This window comes from Conger conger, chromosome 3 (genome assembly GCF_963514075.1).
Source record: "Conger conger chromosome 3, fConCon1.1, whole genome shotgun sequence".
Lineage (NCBI taxonomy): Eukaryota > Metazoa > Chordata > Actinopteri > Anguilliformes > Congridae > Conger > Conger conger.
In genome coordinates this window covers 80,476,797-80,492,781 of record NC_083762.1, presented here as the reverse complement: position 1 = coordinate 80,492,781, position 15,985 = coordinate 80,476,797, and the positions used below count along the sequence as shown (strand labels likewise).

The following is a 15,985-nucleotide window of genomic DNA, read 5'->3' as shown; positions in this document are numbered from 1 at the left end:
CACACACACACACACACACACACACAGACACACACATACACACAGTCACACACACACACACACACACACTCACCGGCCGTAGCTCTGTGGAGTCCCACTCCAGGTACTCAGCTACGTGCACCATCTGATTGATAATGCGGTCCAATTCCTGCAATGAGAAGGTGTTAGAAACACGGGAGCATGTTCTGAAACAACGTGTGTGTGTGTGTGTGTGAGTGTGCGTGAGCCTGTATCTGTGTGTGTGTGTGCCTGATCTTAGAGGTGTAACGGAACAATTCATAATTCATCCATAAACATATTTTTACTGTCTGCAGACAGTAAAGACACAAAATATTATACTTGTACTACCAGCTTGTGACAGTGCAGCAGATATTTGGGCAAATGACTCCTGTGTAATGCCAATTCAGAGGACTTGCTTTGAAGAGCATGACTGAATTTAAAAAACGAACAAGATATGTGACACTGGGTATATTCTACATAAACACTCAATTAACACAGCCAATCACAGACGGCAAGACTAAGATCCCCAGCCCAGATTGGGGGCAACTGGTTATCCTTGTGTGACGTACAACATTCTCAACCGGTTGAAAATAAGACGGTAAATTTCAAAACGTTGGCTTCTCCAAAAACTAAAGAAGGGACATATTTAATACTTTCGTCGTGTTTCTTCAATGCCCTCGTGTGCAAATTGCATTAAAAAAACCCCAGAAAGTGCGCAGAACCCCCGTGTTACTCCTTTAAGGCAGCAGCAGGGTCCTCTAAAGACTGTGAGAATCCACCACGTCAGCCTCTCATCCCGTCAGTCGATAAGTTTGTTCTGGGGGCCGCTAATTGGCCGTGGCTTAGAGTTAACGAGCTGCGGGGGGGGGGGGGGGGGGACTCACCGAGCTGTCCAGCAGACCGTTGCCGTCCGTGTCGTACAAGCGGAACATGACTGGAGAGGGAGAACAGGAGAGGAGAGAGGTCCGTCACTCACACGTACGCCCTGACCCCGCCCGGGGCTCTCCAGGAGGGGGCAGCAGTGGGTAAATCGGCCCGGGGCTGGTGTTTAACGGATTTGCGGGAACTTGCCGAGGGTATTAGCACGTTAGCCGTGAGGATATGGCTCTAACGGTGAAGCGGGCTAAGATGGCGACGGGGAAACGGTGGCTAAAGCCGTCAGGCTAACGAGAGCGGACGCTAAGCTAGGCTGAGGAACAGGGGACTCCTTTATGATGTCATCAGTGATGCAACATGGCTCAGGCAGTAAGAGCTATAAGAGCAGTCGCCTGGCAGTCGGAGGGTTGCCGGTTCGATCCCCCGCCCGGGCTGTGTCGAAGTGTCCCTGAGCAAGACACCCAACCCCCAAACGCTCCTGACAAGCTGGTTGGTGCCTTGCATGGCAGCCAATCGCCGTTGGTGTGTGTGAGTGTGTGTAAGAATGGGTGAATGAGAAGCATCAGTTGTACAGCGCTTTGGGTAAAGGCGCTTTATAAATGCCAACCATTTACCATTTATGCATTCTCACTGGAGGAGCCATCTTAGGTCAGGGTCACAAGCCTGGGACAGACTCTGAAAGGCTCTGCATTTCTCCGTGTTGTTTTGAAATGTGGGCTGTAAATCGATCCGTAATGGAGCCCGTATTTTATGGTTGAGCAGAAGGGAGGATATTTCACATTTGTCCAGACTCGCCCTTTGGAAATTAACTCTTACCTACAGATCTTCATCTCTGATGAAGACATGAATTAGTTTGAGCAATATTCAGAATATTTCATATACAACACATAACCTCATATTTCATAGCATCGGTCATCCATAACTGCAATCATTTAGAATATACTGCATTATATTATATTCGGAAAACTAATCTTACAGAAAATAAGGAATATCTATACAAATCAGGCATATAACCTTATAACTGGTGTGGAAGGAGGTTTCTGTTTCATTCTGGGACTAAAACACCTGATTCAACTCATTTACTAAAATCATGATCTTTAGTCACTGAGAAGCAGAAAACAAACCTGCACCCACCCTGGTCCTCGACTGATAAGACAGGACACCCCTGCTTTAGACCTGGGAGTCAGGTGTGACCACCCTCCCTTTACCTGGGAGTCAGGTGTGACCACCCTCCCTTTACCTGGGAGTCAGGTGTGAAGGCAGTCCGACCAATCAGTAGCACACATAGTTCACTTAATTACCCAGGAGAAAAGAAAACCAGGGCTGGATTTGGATTTGAGGACCGGATTTGATGATCCCTGTTTTATGTTTTTGACTGTGTAATACACTCATTATCAGTGGCCATGGCAACACTAACGGACCCCCCCTCAGCGCCCCCCCGTCCCTCACACTCCAGCTTGTCCTCGGGGGTCCCCCTCTCCAGCAGCGACAGGTAGCACACGATGTCCTTGAGAAAGACCACCTGGGGCGACGGGAGGGGGCTCCCCTTCTGCGGGGAGGGGCTCCTGCGCAGCGACGCCCGCTTCTCCCGAGTCCGGTCTGCAGAGAAACACACACACACACACACACACACACACACACACACAGTGATGAGGTCAGAAACACACACACACACACACACACACACACAGACACACACACACAGCGATGAGGTCAGAAACACACACACACACACACACACAGTGATGAGGTCAGAAACACACACACACACACACACACACACACACACACACACACAGTGATGAGGTCAGAAACACACACACACACACACACACACACACACACAGTGATGAGGTCAGAAACACACACACACACACACACACACACAGAGATGAGGTCAGAAACACACACACACACACACACACAGTGATGAGGTCAGAAACACACACACACACACACACACACACAGTGATGAGGTCAGAAACACACACACACACACACACACACACACACAGCGATGACTGCACACATGTATGACTGGGTCTCCTCGGCAAAAACAAAACAAAACCCATCACAGCACTGAATGGCAGGAACAGTTAGCACACTTTCTGAAGAGATCCTGAAGTTTTCCTTTCGGAAAAGAGACTTATGAGAGCGAGAGAACCAGCCAAGCGCACTGTCACATCATTTTTAAAAATGACTAACAAAATAAAAAAGAATCAGCAACAAAATGAGTGATATTCTTACTTCGCCCTTCTCTACATTTTGATTTGAGGTTTTGTTTCCAGTGGAGGGCCCCTCAGTCCCTCACAGTATTGATATGGCAGACCTAACAGGGCCATTCATCTTGTGTGAGTGAAAGCCAATAAACATTTCCCCTGGAATTCACTCCCCAATTATTCTCAGAACTACAACTTTAAATGAAATTTCAGGCAAACTACTGATAACTCTGTCTCAACTGCAGGTGACATTTTAAAAATCTGGATAATATTTCCTTTCCTCGCATCTTAAATATGTATTCATCAACTTTATTTAACAATTAATTTATGGAAAATTCCCCTGCTGTCCAAGCTTCTGGAGAAAATACATAAAGAACATAGCGCAGAGATGAAATCGATGGGCGAGTCGTTTGAAGAGAGAAACTCTTTCTGCCGCGTTAATAAGCACTTGCGGATCGAAACGCACAAGACACATCGCAGATCATCCCTGCTGCGGGAAACAGTGTGCATAACTCCTGTTCTCTGATCACGGTGCGGTGGAGTCAATAACCAGACCCCACATTAGCAGGGTGTATCTGCATGAATCGACGCACGGCTTAAAATGGCTTCCCAAAAGACCCCATCTGTCTGGATGTCATTAAAGCTAAAGAAGACACTGAACATGAGCACAAACCTCTCAACATTCTGGCTTTCCTTCCTGCTATTAGTTGCTTGTGTTTCCATTTCATAACATGGCATATTTAATAAAAATAATATTATTCTGACATTTTAATTCATTGTTTGGATGTGAAGCCAAATGAAATTCCAACTGCGATTCAGGTCTCTAAATCTTTTTTTTACTGTATGCCCCAGTAGTTATACATACATACATACATACATACATACATACATACGTACGTTTATAAATATTTATTTCCACTAGTCTTTTCGGAGTTTTTGTTTTTGCATTTCCATTTTGTATTTCTGTGTTAGTAAACAGCCACCAATTAACACGAACGAGGCAAAACTTTTACAGCATGATTCAAAAGTACAGCAAAAATTACAATGAGTTGGTAGAGAAAGTCTGCCCCCTTGTGGTATCGTATGTTACCACACCTACTGCATGCGTGTAAAAGATTTGACGCCCACACGCAAGAGTACTCTAACTGCACTTACAAACTAAAGTAATTCAAACTTTGTAAAAGTCACATATCACATAATTTATGTCAACTCTTTTTGTGTCTACTTCCAAAAATACGCAATTTACTCCCGAGAAAAATCATCTCAATTCCTTCAAAAAAGAGAAGATATTGTTTCAAAATATAGCTTACTCACTGTCATATTCCAACCCGCAATGTGGAGGAACAAAAAAAAGAGATTATGATTATGAAGCACCACAATGGAGCAAAGGAATATTAATGGGATCAGATAAATATAAATATATTGTAGATATCACAAATTAAAACACAAAGCACACCGAGTGCATTAATGTAGAAAGCTTATTAGAGTAGGGCAGAACAAAACGGTACAAAGCCCCGCAGGAGCTGATCGGTACACCGCAGTAAATCCTTGTCATTATGTCTGCCGGCTGTCGGAGAAATTAAATAAAACTACACCGCGCCCTCGCGGCCCCAAGACACTAATCCCCGCCATAATCACTAAACACTGCATAATCCCGTCATTACCCCGCCATAAATTTCTGCTGAAATGAAAGAGGCCGTATACTTCCATTGTCTTAAAGGGATATTTCACCACGGTACGTAACACAAGTAATTTCTGAGGAGTTTACCACAATTGTGTGTGTGAGTGAATATTAGCAATATCCGCGGTCTCGTGCTGACCGTTAACGACATCGCCGTCGGGATTGGCAACTAGGGTAATATCCGTTTCTGGTTTTCTTGCCAAATTCTGGCCTTAATACATAATTATCCCAAACATTTATACTATCTATACTACATTTCTCGAATGACTTTAGTTGGTGAACCCATCCAGCTAACTCAGTAGGCTAATCCTGCCTCGTGGTATACCCCCCAATTTCACAAGTAAGGCAGTGTTGGTGTCGACTAGCGCTGCTCAACTCCACGTCCGGCGGGCCGCATTGTCAGCAGCTATTCTACCGTGCGCCACTCCACCTGATTTCACAAATTATTTAATCTGCTCGGTTCAGAATAAGCTAATTCATGAAGTCAAGTAGTGTAGCGCACGGTTGAAGCGAATGCCTGCAGACACTGCGGCCCGCAGGACGTGGAGTTGAGTAGCGCGGGTGTAGACAGCAAAACTAGGGTTGGAAACAAAAACCTGCACACACACCGACCACCGAGGAGTAGAATTTCCCACCCCTGCTTTAAAAGTACAGCGGAGTGAGAGACGTGAGGTGGCGTGTTTCCCACCTCCCACTTATTCATCTTCACAGATAAACAACACAATGTTTGATGTCAGAGTCTAATCTGATTGAATTACATTCAATTGCAGCAACTTGCTTAATTTAACGATTTAATGATTTCAGATACGGATGCAGTTCATTCCTTAGCTCCGGTCGTCAAGCGAACAGATAGCTTCCTGATTGGCTAATCTGTTCCTCAAACGCACGGGCGGAGCTGGGAGCGTTATGGAGAAACAGAAGCCGTGAAATGTGCATGATTATTACACAGCCCCGAGGGACTGAGAACACCGTAAAAAATACCATAAAAACTCATAAAGAATGTAGAATAATGGCAACATCTCATTTTTTAACAGGATTCATCTAGTTAGATAACAGGATTATACTGTATTTTCCCCTGGTATTTTACTGGCAACATTGACACTGCTATTTTGTGGGATTTTTTTTTACAGTGTAGAAATAAAAAGGGTTATTTTTTTACAATTTATTCACCATACTTTTGCATTCTCTCACAAGGACAGCCTGTCTGAAACGAAAGTGATAGCTTCTCCGGCCTGGAATACTCTTTTCTGCGAGGAAGTCAAATAACCTTGTTATTATGCTCTAAGGTTAAACCATGTTCTCAGATCCACAGTTTAGGCGTACAGCACTGTCACGATCAGGGATGGGCAAGGAGGGCCGTATGTTTCTGGATTTCACACAAACTTAATGATTTAATTAGGCCAATCACTTGCATGATCTGTCCTTTATAGCCACATTCTGTGTTTTAAACAGCAGTTGATAAATGTTCTTGGGGGGGGTTCCAGGGGAACCATTGGTTTCGACTGTTGAATATTGACCATTTTTTAATGTTTTTAATGTTAAACGGCATTTTGATTCTTTTTCACTGTGGATTTGATTGTCCTTTTTTATTGTCCTTGATTGTCTATGGTTTATATGTCTTGGCATTTAGGAGGAAGAGATGAAATTAGGTTAGATTAGATTAGACTTTATTGTCGGATTTCTCAGAATTTCACTGAAATTAGTCTTGCGTCACAAGCACTGCTCACTCTCACACACAGGGGGACAGACGCGCATGGATACAGTAAAATAAGACATTTGTAGCACATTTCATGAATAATACATCATTATGAAACATACGCAGGCACACAGTAATACCCTAAAAGATGCAAAGCATGATGGGAACTGTCTACATGTGTACCAGACAGAGTCCTTATGAACCGAACTTTGATTCCTTTAAACTATTTTTTATTATTGTCTTTGATTGTCTTTTGTTTACATGTCTTGACATTTAGGAGGACTACACTAGATTAGATATTAGCTACTTTATTTTCAGATTCATATGAAGATACACAGACACACCCTAATACCCTGAAAGGTGCAGTGCATGATGGGAACGGTGTACACGTGCACCTGTCGGAGTCCTGGCTCACCTGGGGACTGGGCGGTGAGGTGGGGGGAGGCGGGGCAGTTGGACGGGGCCAGGGCGTTGCTCCCGGCCCCCGGGGGTCTGGGCTGGGCGCAGGGGGAGCGCTGGGGCCCGCCCGGGGTGTGGCCCCCCGGGGTGTGGCCCCCCGTGCCGGACCTCTGGGAGGACGAGCGGGAGGAGCAGGGGGAGGTGGTGGCCCCCGACCCCGTCGCCATGACGGCGGCCGCCTGCTCGGGCGTGTGGCGAGCCATGGCGGTGAGGATGCTCTTACCGTTCACCCCTGGGGAGGGACGGGGAGGAGAGAACGCCTCAGGATGTGAAGGCCCTTTTACACAGGATTTATCGTCAACGGTGAGGAAAAACAATGAAGCAGAAAACAAGCTCGAGCAATGTGCTGAAGGGGAAAGAGAAAAGGTACTTCACACCAGACAGGAGGGGGAGAGAGAGAGAGAGGGCAGGCGGGAGGAGAGGAACGTTAAGTCTGCGCAAGACAGCGCGGGCACACGATCACAGCACTGCTGGAAAGGCAACAACACGCACGAGAGCCACACACAGGTACACACACCACTGCAAGATGGCTGGTCTGCGTCACTGTTCTAGTGCACGGATACTCAAATCTGCTTTTCTTTTCTCCCGTGGCATTAAGGGAACAGTCTGTGATACGGAGAGGCCAGACGTCATGTCCTTCACACTCGACGGCGAGGTGCGGGAGGAAAGAAAACCAGCAGTTCTCGGCCCGTGGAGACTGCAATCTGAGTTAAACATTTCGGGCGATTTCGCTTTACATTTTTTTTTACTATGATGTACAGAAAAAAAATCTTTTAATTTTTCTACCTGCTTGGGTGACCTATTCTCAGCGCTACAGATTTGTTGCTTCACAAAACAGGGTTCTCAAAGGACACAGGACAGCCACGGGGTTGGGGGGGGGGTGACATCACGCTGATGACATCACGCTGCAGGGTCAGGGGTCAGAGTACCTGTTATAGGGGCACATGCCACTTCTGTCTGTATAGAGATGCCAGCGTCGATCGACCTAGGCTCTGCAGGGAGAGGGGGCGAGGTGCACATGAGGGCGAGGAAGAACGAGTGCAGAGAGAGAGGGAGAAAGAGAGAGAGGGAGAGAGGAGAGCAAGAGGACTGCAAGAAGCTCATTCCGTCCACACTGCTGAAACAGAGATATTCAGGAGGGATACGGAACCCCCAGCAGAGACCACAGTTCTTCATCTGCAAGTCTCTTTCTTATCTTTTAGTTCAGAGAGATTTCTGTGGGCGGGATGGTTCAATCAGGGGAACTCTAACCAACCCCCGGAGGTTGGCCTTAAAAATACATCAAAATAAACCCAGTCTTCATTAATCGGACCGAAAGGGAGAGGGAACAACTACAGAGTTTAATATTTTAAACATAAAAACAGATAAACAAAATACAAATCTTCACATAGTGCTGGAATCCAAGTGCAGGATTTCAAAACCACTGCAGCGTGGCCATGAAGCAACACGCAGTAGTGTTTCAGTGGTGATGAGACAAACAGTCACTCTGTAGCACACATTAGAGAATTAGAGAAATACTCTCTGCTCAGTTATTCTGTGGGGGGCCTGAATATACTCAGACTACATAGAAGGAGAACATTGCAAAATAATAATAATAATAATAATAATAATAATAATAATAATAATAATAATAATAATAAGCCAATCTTAACAAGAATTTTGTATTCTAGATAAGAAAAGGTTCGCCAACGGGGTAAGAGTTTCACTCATTACAAAATTTGCCAGTAGGGTAAAACAATTTCACTCGTCAAGCAAAAAGTAACGTAAAACAAGCTCGTATATATTCTTTTAAGTCTCATTACAAAACTACAACGCTTGTTAGAGATGTGTTTTTTTTCGTAGTGTGGCAGGTTATGCACGTGTGTAGGTCCTCTGAGAATTTAACTGGAAGACTGACCCCACGCAAGCAGGATCCGGCAGTCGGCACTCGAACTCAAGAATCTCCTTGCCTAACCACTAACTGCCGTAACTGAGTTCATTTGACACACAGTTAACTTCATCCGGTTACTTCGGTGCAGATTTTGAAACAAAAACCCAGCTAGTGGCTCTCCAGACACGGCTATAAAACCAGTCAGGTTTTCGTCCGGAAAATGTCCCCAACTCTTCTTAAGGCAGCTTGCTCTCCACTACGTGGATATTTTAAGAGCTAGTTTCAGGGAAGTATCGAAATACGTAGGCTAGTTGTTTAGCCTAGAGTAGTAGCCTCAGCCGTTTAGGCTATTGTGATTTTAGCGTATTCGAACGTGACGAACATGCATGACCATTAAGCAAATAGTCACAATAACAAAAAGTAACAGTAATCGATGCAACGAGTAACGTTAAGATGGCAGGAATCAAGCGTATGGTTAGCGCCACCGTAATGCATGGCTAACAAAAAATTCGTAACACATTAAATGTCCCTTTAAACATTATCCATCGTAATAGACATGTATGTGCGTAACCACTTAAAGCGCGTAATACTTAAAAGAAAAAGTTATCTGATTGATTGTATTTTTGTGAACCATGGAGTTTGGAGCGAGGGGTAACAGAAATATAGTTGATACTGACTAAATGATTATTTCATTGTAGTTTTCGTTCGATAATTCGCCTACGATTTAGGCAGTTACCACTAATTAATGTAGTGGAAACAGCAGTCGTGCAATCATTATACATCCAACACAACACACCTCAGAAACAAATAATTTACTTTCTTTGAACCAATATGGGAAGCCCCGCCGTAAGGCAGGGCTAACAAAAAATTAGTTGATACTCATAAATGTTCCTCTCCACGGAAATCTTTAGTAAAAGGCGAAAGATTTATACGATCTGAAGAGAAACCAGAGTGTACTGAGGTGCTAACGACTTGCTAATCGGCCGGATCAAAAGCGCCACTTCACACATTGACGGGTGGAATACACGTCCGAAACAATGGCCGCAGTACCGACCGGGCTACTGTTCTAAATACGGTATGCTGAAGTATTTGCATTACAATAGTTATGTTAAGTATAAATATTAACCAAAATAATTAATAAGTACACATACGAGTGCACTGTGGGTATTTTTTGAACCAGAAATGTGACGTCACAGAAACTGTTCATTTAACCCTTTAGAGTATGTACTGGTTTTGCCTTGCAATTTTTGTTTCATGTTTACATTGCTATTTGAATATTCAATATCTGCTTTCTGGCTCGGTGCAGATCTAGACTGTTTATTTATCAAAAATGCATAAATGTATAAAACCGTTTAACTAAGTAACGTTAGTCCATATTTTGTAGTCTATAGCCTATATGCTAACGCTCAGTGAAGTAGGGCACAAAGTCGCCCCCTACAGGTAGTGTCCTATTATTGCGTCCTACTTATCATATCCCTTCACAAAACGTATTTACTTCTAAAATCTAAAACAGTCAAAAGACATTTCCAACTAGAAAAGAAACCGACCGCGCAACTGCTGGTCTATGTAGTCACTGTGGCCACAAGTATCCTTAATTTAAGTTTTATTTTTTTGGAAAACTTATGGCAAGAACAGGCCATTCAGCCCTCCAATGCTTGCCACTAAAGTGAACCTACTGCTAAGTTTACCTGAAAGCTAGATAGTATCTAGCACCGCATCAAGCCTGGTGTGGTAATAAATACAAATAATTCAAATGAATTTAATTGAATTAAAACCTTAAATTTTTGAAGGTGTGCCACATAAGCAAAAATGTTTGGGAAATGCTGAGCTAAGGCATTAGTATTATTATGAATCCATGGCAAATCACAACTAAAATGAGCAGGGGAAAAAAAACAAAAAACACAATCACAAGATGGAGGCACAGTATTCACCAATCAACAGCACTTCCCCCATATAATAACAGTGCCATTCAGACAGCAGCACGGACAGTAATGAAATAGCATAACACAACACAACACAACACAACACAACATAACATAACATAACATAACATAACATAAATCAAAACAAAACAAAACAAAACAAAACACAATACAACACAACACAACACAACAACAAAACACAACACAACACAACATAACATAACATAACATAACATAACAAAACAAAACAAAACAAAACAAAACAAAACACAACACAACACAACACAACACAACATGACACAACATAATGACAAGAACAGGCCATTCCGCCCAGCAATGCTCGCCATTTCCTACCACTAAAAGAGTACCAACTGCTTAGTTTGCCTAAAAACTAAATAGTAACTAACACTGTATCAAGCCTGGTCTTGAAAGCCCCCAGTGTTTCTGCCTCCACTACGTGACCTGGCAAGCCACTCCACACAGTGACCACTCTCTGTGTGAAAAAGTACTTCCCATTGTCTGTGCGGGATTTATCCGTTGCCAGTTTCCGTTTATGTAGCGCACCGACCCATCCCTCCACACTGCCTACTCTGATGGGTCTGCACTTGGACAATAATCACAGGGGATCGTTTTATATCGCTCTCCCATCTCCGCGCTGCGGGCGGCCTGTTTAGTGAGGGGGGTGTCGTGCCAGCATCCGGACAGGGCTATAGATATCCCCCGATGGCTTCTGGAGGTCCTCCAGAGACGGCGCTTGTAGCCAACACACTGTGGGCATTAATGGAGCGAACCAGCACACCCCTGGCACAGGACACTCTGAAGGAACGGCTCCGTTTTCCTTTCATATTCATACGGTAAATTAAAACACATGTTGATTCACAGTGTACTCCACAAAATGGTGCGCAAGGTTAGGCGAACACCGTACAGACAGAAAAGTGAACTTCTGACGCCAAATAAGCCTGGGCCATTCGTGGAGCAGTGAATATGCATAAATGTCTGTGCAGTCAAAATAATATTAAATAATAATAAATTATACATATTGTAAATAGAAATCAAAGCCAAATGATTCCCATCTGGGGTGTTGATTTCCACATCAAGAGTCGGGCGTCATGTCATAATTCCCAACTGACTGCAGACCTCCGCCCAAAAAGCCAGACGTCAGCCGGCGGACTCACAGAACGTTCTGGAACAATCTGAAGTCCCCCTTCCTCAGACCGCATCTTGGCTCTCATCCGATCCCTAATTTCTCTCCCCCCCGATACCTTAAGGCCGTTACTGCATGATTCACGGCATTACACCACCATTAGATGTAAGGATCTGTGAAATTTATTGTGGTTTTTAGACTGACGTAAATCAATTGGCATTCGGCGTTTTCACGATGCCGCACACGCTCCCAATGAGAGCCGGGGTCTGGCGCTGTCACTCATAACTCAAACCCATGCGTTTATGTTCTCTTACATCGCCAGTTTCTCTGGATAAGAGTCTCTGCATCATGAATTTAAAGTAATGTATACGCTCCTTAGAGCCTGTAGCCAGTGGCCTTAGGGAACATGAGTGTCTGCCCTAATCTCAACATCCATATACTCTGCTCTGCTAAGACCTGCAATACAAGGGACATTCAATAAAAAATAAAATAAATAGTATTTTAAAAATATTTTCACTGGAGCATGTTTTTTGTCTGCCAAGACACAAGCATTGTGTCAAAAATGTACTTACATTTCTTTCTGCTAGGTCTCAGGAGGTTATGTTGTAAAATTCAAAATATATAAACAATAAATATATTTTAAAACATTCTCATCTGTAGACTGTGGTCTGTGCCACCTGGCATAATCTATTTAAATACATATTTTTAAAGAACTCTAACCTGTTTGGCCGTGCAAGCAAAGTATGAAAATCTCTGGCTAAGGACTGTAGTGTCAATAAGCACTTTCCTTATTGAACTTTGCGTATTGTTATGAATGTGCATGTGCGTATAGTTATGAATGTGCATGTGCGTATAGTTATGAATGTGCATGTGGTTCTGTCCAATGATGGATGAGCAGAATTCCGAATAACCAGAATCCCATAGTTTTGGGTTCCCGGTCTCAGACGGGGACAATATAGTGTGGTAGGGATACACACTACTGGTAGGGATAGGACAGACGTCATCACCAGAGAATCCTCCATGACTGTCTCCATCCGTTTCCATAGAGACTCCACCAATAATGAAGCACGTTGGCGACAGCAAACGGAACAACACTGACGGTACTCTCAAAAGGAACCCTGTGATTCCACAGAAGAACCCTGTGTAGTTCAAGGGTTCTTTGTCGGGCAAAACGGTTCTTTGTCTGGGAGCTTTCACACTTCACACCTATGACAGAGGGTTCTATAAATACACTAAAAAGGGTGTCTCTTACCGAGCAGGCCGGTGCGGGCCGTTCCAGGCGAGCCGTCCCCCGTCTTGCTCTTGAAGGAGGTGAACAGGTGCTGGCACAGCTCCTCCGGAATGTCGTTCTCCAGGTACGTCTTCATGAAGAGCTGGAAGCCCTCGTAATCGATGGGCTGCGGGAGACACACACACAGACGGGCGGAGGGGTGATGAGAGAGAGCAGGGTCAGGTTAGCCCAGGCTGGGCGCGGGGGTTGCCAGAGACGCAAGCGGACTGGAGAACTCTGCGGGATAGTTACTCCTCACTGTCTGTCTGTGGATGCGAAGGCGAAAGAGGCAGCACTGTGAAGTCGGGGGTTTGGGCACTTGTGAGCTGCGATGGTGAGCGTTAGCATGTAGCAGGACTGGCCGTGTTCCCCAGCAATGCAGGATGCGTCATATAAATGAACCAGACGTGGGTCAAATACATCATTGGTTCGGATTGAAATGCTTTTCCACACTTTACTGAGCTTGTCTGCTGTATTTGAACCTATGAAATACACTGTAGAAGTGCACACCGCCACCGTAGCCCTGGTTGGCTCAACTGCACCAGGCAAGATCAATCAAGCACAGAGAAGTACTATTTGAATCCAAAGCAATTATGTATTTGACACAGGTCTGAAATTAACTGCTGCACAATAACAGTAAGCCTGCCAGTGGTAAGCCATCAATATAACAAATGGATGGATGTATAAAACAAAACAAAAAAACATGAAAATGTACCACTTCTATTCAGTAATGTAAACAATCTTGATGCTTCATTTCTGTAAATACAGGAGATGCTTTCAAAGCATTGTAGAGGAAAATGCATTTCCCATAGACAGTAAAGAATAGCAGGCAACTTCATTGACAAAAACTGTACAATCAGGGCCTTCCATACACATAATTCTACACGGTACTGCTCTATTTCCACCATTTAGTTTATTTAAACACATAAACCGTACGAGAGACGTTGTTGAAGGACAGACATCCCACTGAAACAATGGCTAAATGGAGTTAGTGGTGATTAAGTGACAACAACATTTCTGCGATACTCCAAGGACTCACAAAGTATACAGACACATCTCCATGACAACTTCCCAGCAATAAGAGATAGAACAGCCATCTATAGGCATGTTTTTAGTACAGTCATTTTAGAGGATAATAGAATTCATATTATTATTATTATTATTATTGTTGTTGTTGTTGTTGTTAATAATAATAATCATAATAATAATAATATCATTGCCAAGAGAGAGGGTGTTTCTGGGATGATCACCTTCATATTACATGGGCTGAACGTCAAATGGACATGACCAAAAAAACCCCCACAAAACTCAAAACAAAATGGAAAGCAAACACACATTAGAGGATGGTACGACGTTAAATTGCTAAAAGAAAATGTTGTTTTGGGTCGAAATCCACCTTCACGTTACACCAAATGGACATGACCAAAAAATAAATAAATAAATAAAAAACAGAAAGCAAACACACATAAAACTGAAGGTTAGCGCACAACATTGGCAGAGCGCTGCCGTGACGTTGCGGAAACGTTCGCCGAGCCCCGGGGAGCCTGAAGGGGACACACGATGAGGCATGGCAGACACACAGAGGCGCCCGCGGCCGGCCGGGTCCAGGGGCCGGGTCCAGGAGCTCCGACCGGGCCCCGGAGAAGCGCTCTCTCTCCGCGGGCAACACCATGGGGTCATGGGGGGGTCATGAGTGGGGTCATGAGTGGGGTCACGCCAGGGCATGCGGGTCTGCGGACAGAGGTCGACAGGTCATGCAAATCCCACCCGGGGGCGGGGCTTACTTGGCTGAGAACGTCTTGCTTCTGATTGGCCGAAGGGTGGTGGGGGAGGGGAGAGGGAGGAGAAGGCGGTTATTTAGTCTCAGTGGTCGTGGGGAAGAGATTGAGAGAGGAGGAGTCCCCGGCTTAGTTTAAACGGCGGTAAAATATCCAGTGTTAATTCAATCCTAACAGAGTACATATGAGACCCATAGGAACTATGTTACATTACATTACATGTCATTTAGCTGACGCTTTTATCCAAAGCCACTTACATTTGACTAAGCAAGAGACACTCCCCCCTGGAGCAATGCAGGGTTAAGGGTCTTGCTCAAGGGCCCAACAGCTGCGCGGATCTTCTCATGGCTACACCGGGGAACGAACCACCAACTTCCAGGTCCCACTCATGTAGCTTAACCACTACGCTACAGGCTGCCCCTACATGTACACTCTATTTAACACTGAATATTTTACTGTGTGGTGCATGCCCCCCGTGAGGATGGACTTTCTGCTTTTTCCTCGGTTTCTACCCTGTTATAGGTGTTTAAAAAACATGCAATACAGTACCTAGACGCAAAGAATTTATTGTAATAATTATGTTATTCGGCACAATACCTTATTCTTGAACGCAGATTCAGTGCAGTGCAATATGCAACCCTTTGACAAAATGATTTTAAATTGTGCGTCAACCCATGCTGCGCTGATGTACGGTTATCTCTTATTCATGAGCAAAGCTCTTAAGAGCATGTCTGTCTCACTTTGCGTTCCAGCAAGGTCTAATGTTGTGAATGATGTTTCGACGCTCTCGTTCAGACCACTGCCAAACTCACACTGCACATTCCGGGCACTTGTTATCACACATTTGTAATGTTGTATGACACATTATCTTTCTTTTTTTTTCTCTCCGTATTTGGCAGGAGCACTGGAGAGAAGTTTCCGAGCGTCACGTGTAAACAGTCAAAGTGGGAGAAACGGAAGCCGGTCAGAGCTGGACAGGTGAGCTCTGGCTGCTGACAGGGCGCCTGGATTAACGGTGAGTTTTCCGTCCTTTTCCGATCAAACATCGCAGCTCTTGATCCGCGTTTCTG

At 44.4% G+C, this 15,985-nt stretch overlaps 1 protein-coding gene and 1 non-coding gene across 2 annotated transcripts in view; both read right to left on the bottom strand.

Moving 5' to 3' along the window:
• Positions 1 to 15,985, bottom strand: part of LOC133125237 (diacylglycerol kinase beta) — an 82,229-nt gene that overhangs the window by 60,003 nt on the left and 6,241 nt on the right. The window contains 5 exon segments of the mRNA XM_061237002.1: positions 74 to 148; positions 885 to 934; positions 2,326 to 2,475; positions 6,888 to 7,163; positions 13,120 to 13,264. Coding sequence (XP_061092986.1) covers positions 74 to 148; positions 885 to 934; positions 2,326 to 2,475; positions 6,888 to 7,163; positions 13,120 to 13,264 — 696 coding nt within the window.
• Positions 9,639 to 9,756, bottom strand: LOC133125340 (U5 spliceosomal RNA). Its single transcript, XR_009708417.1, has one exon. It is a non-coding gene; the product is annotated as a U5 spliceosomal RNA (small nuclear RNA).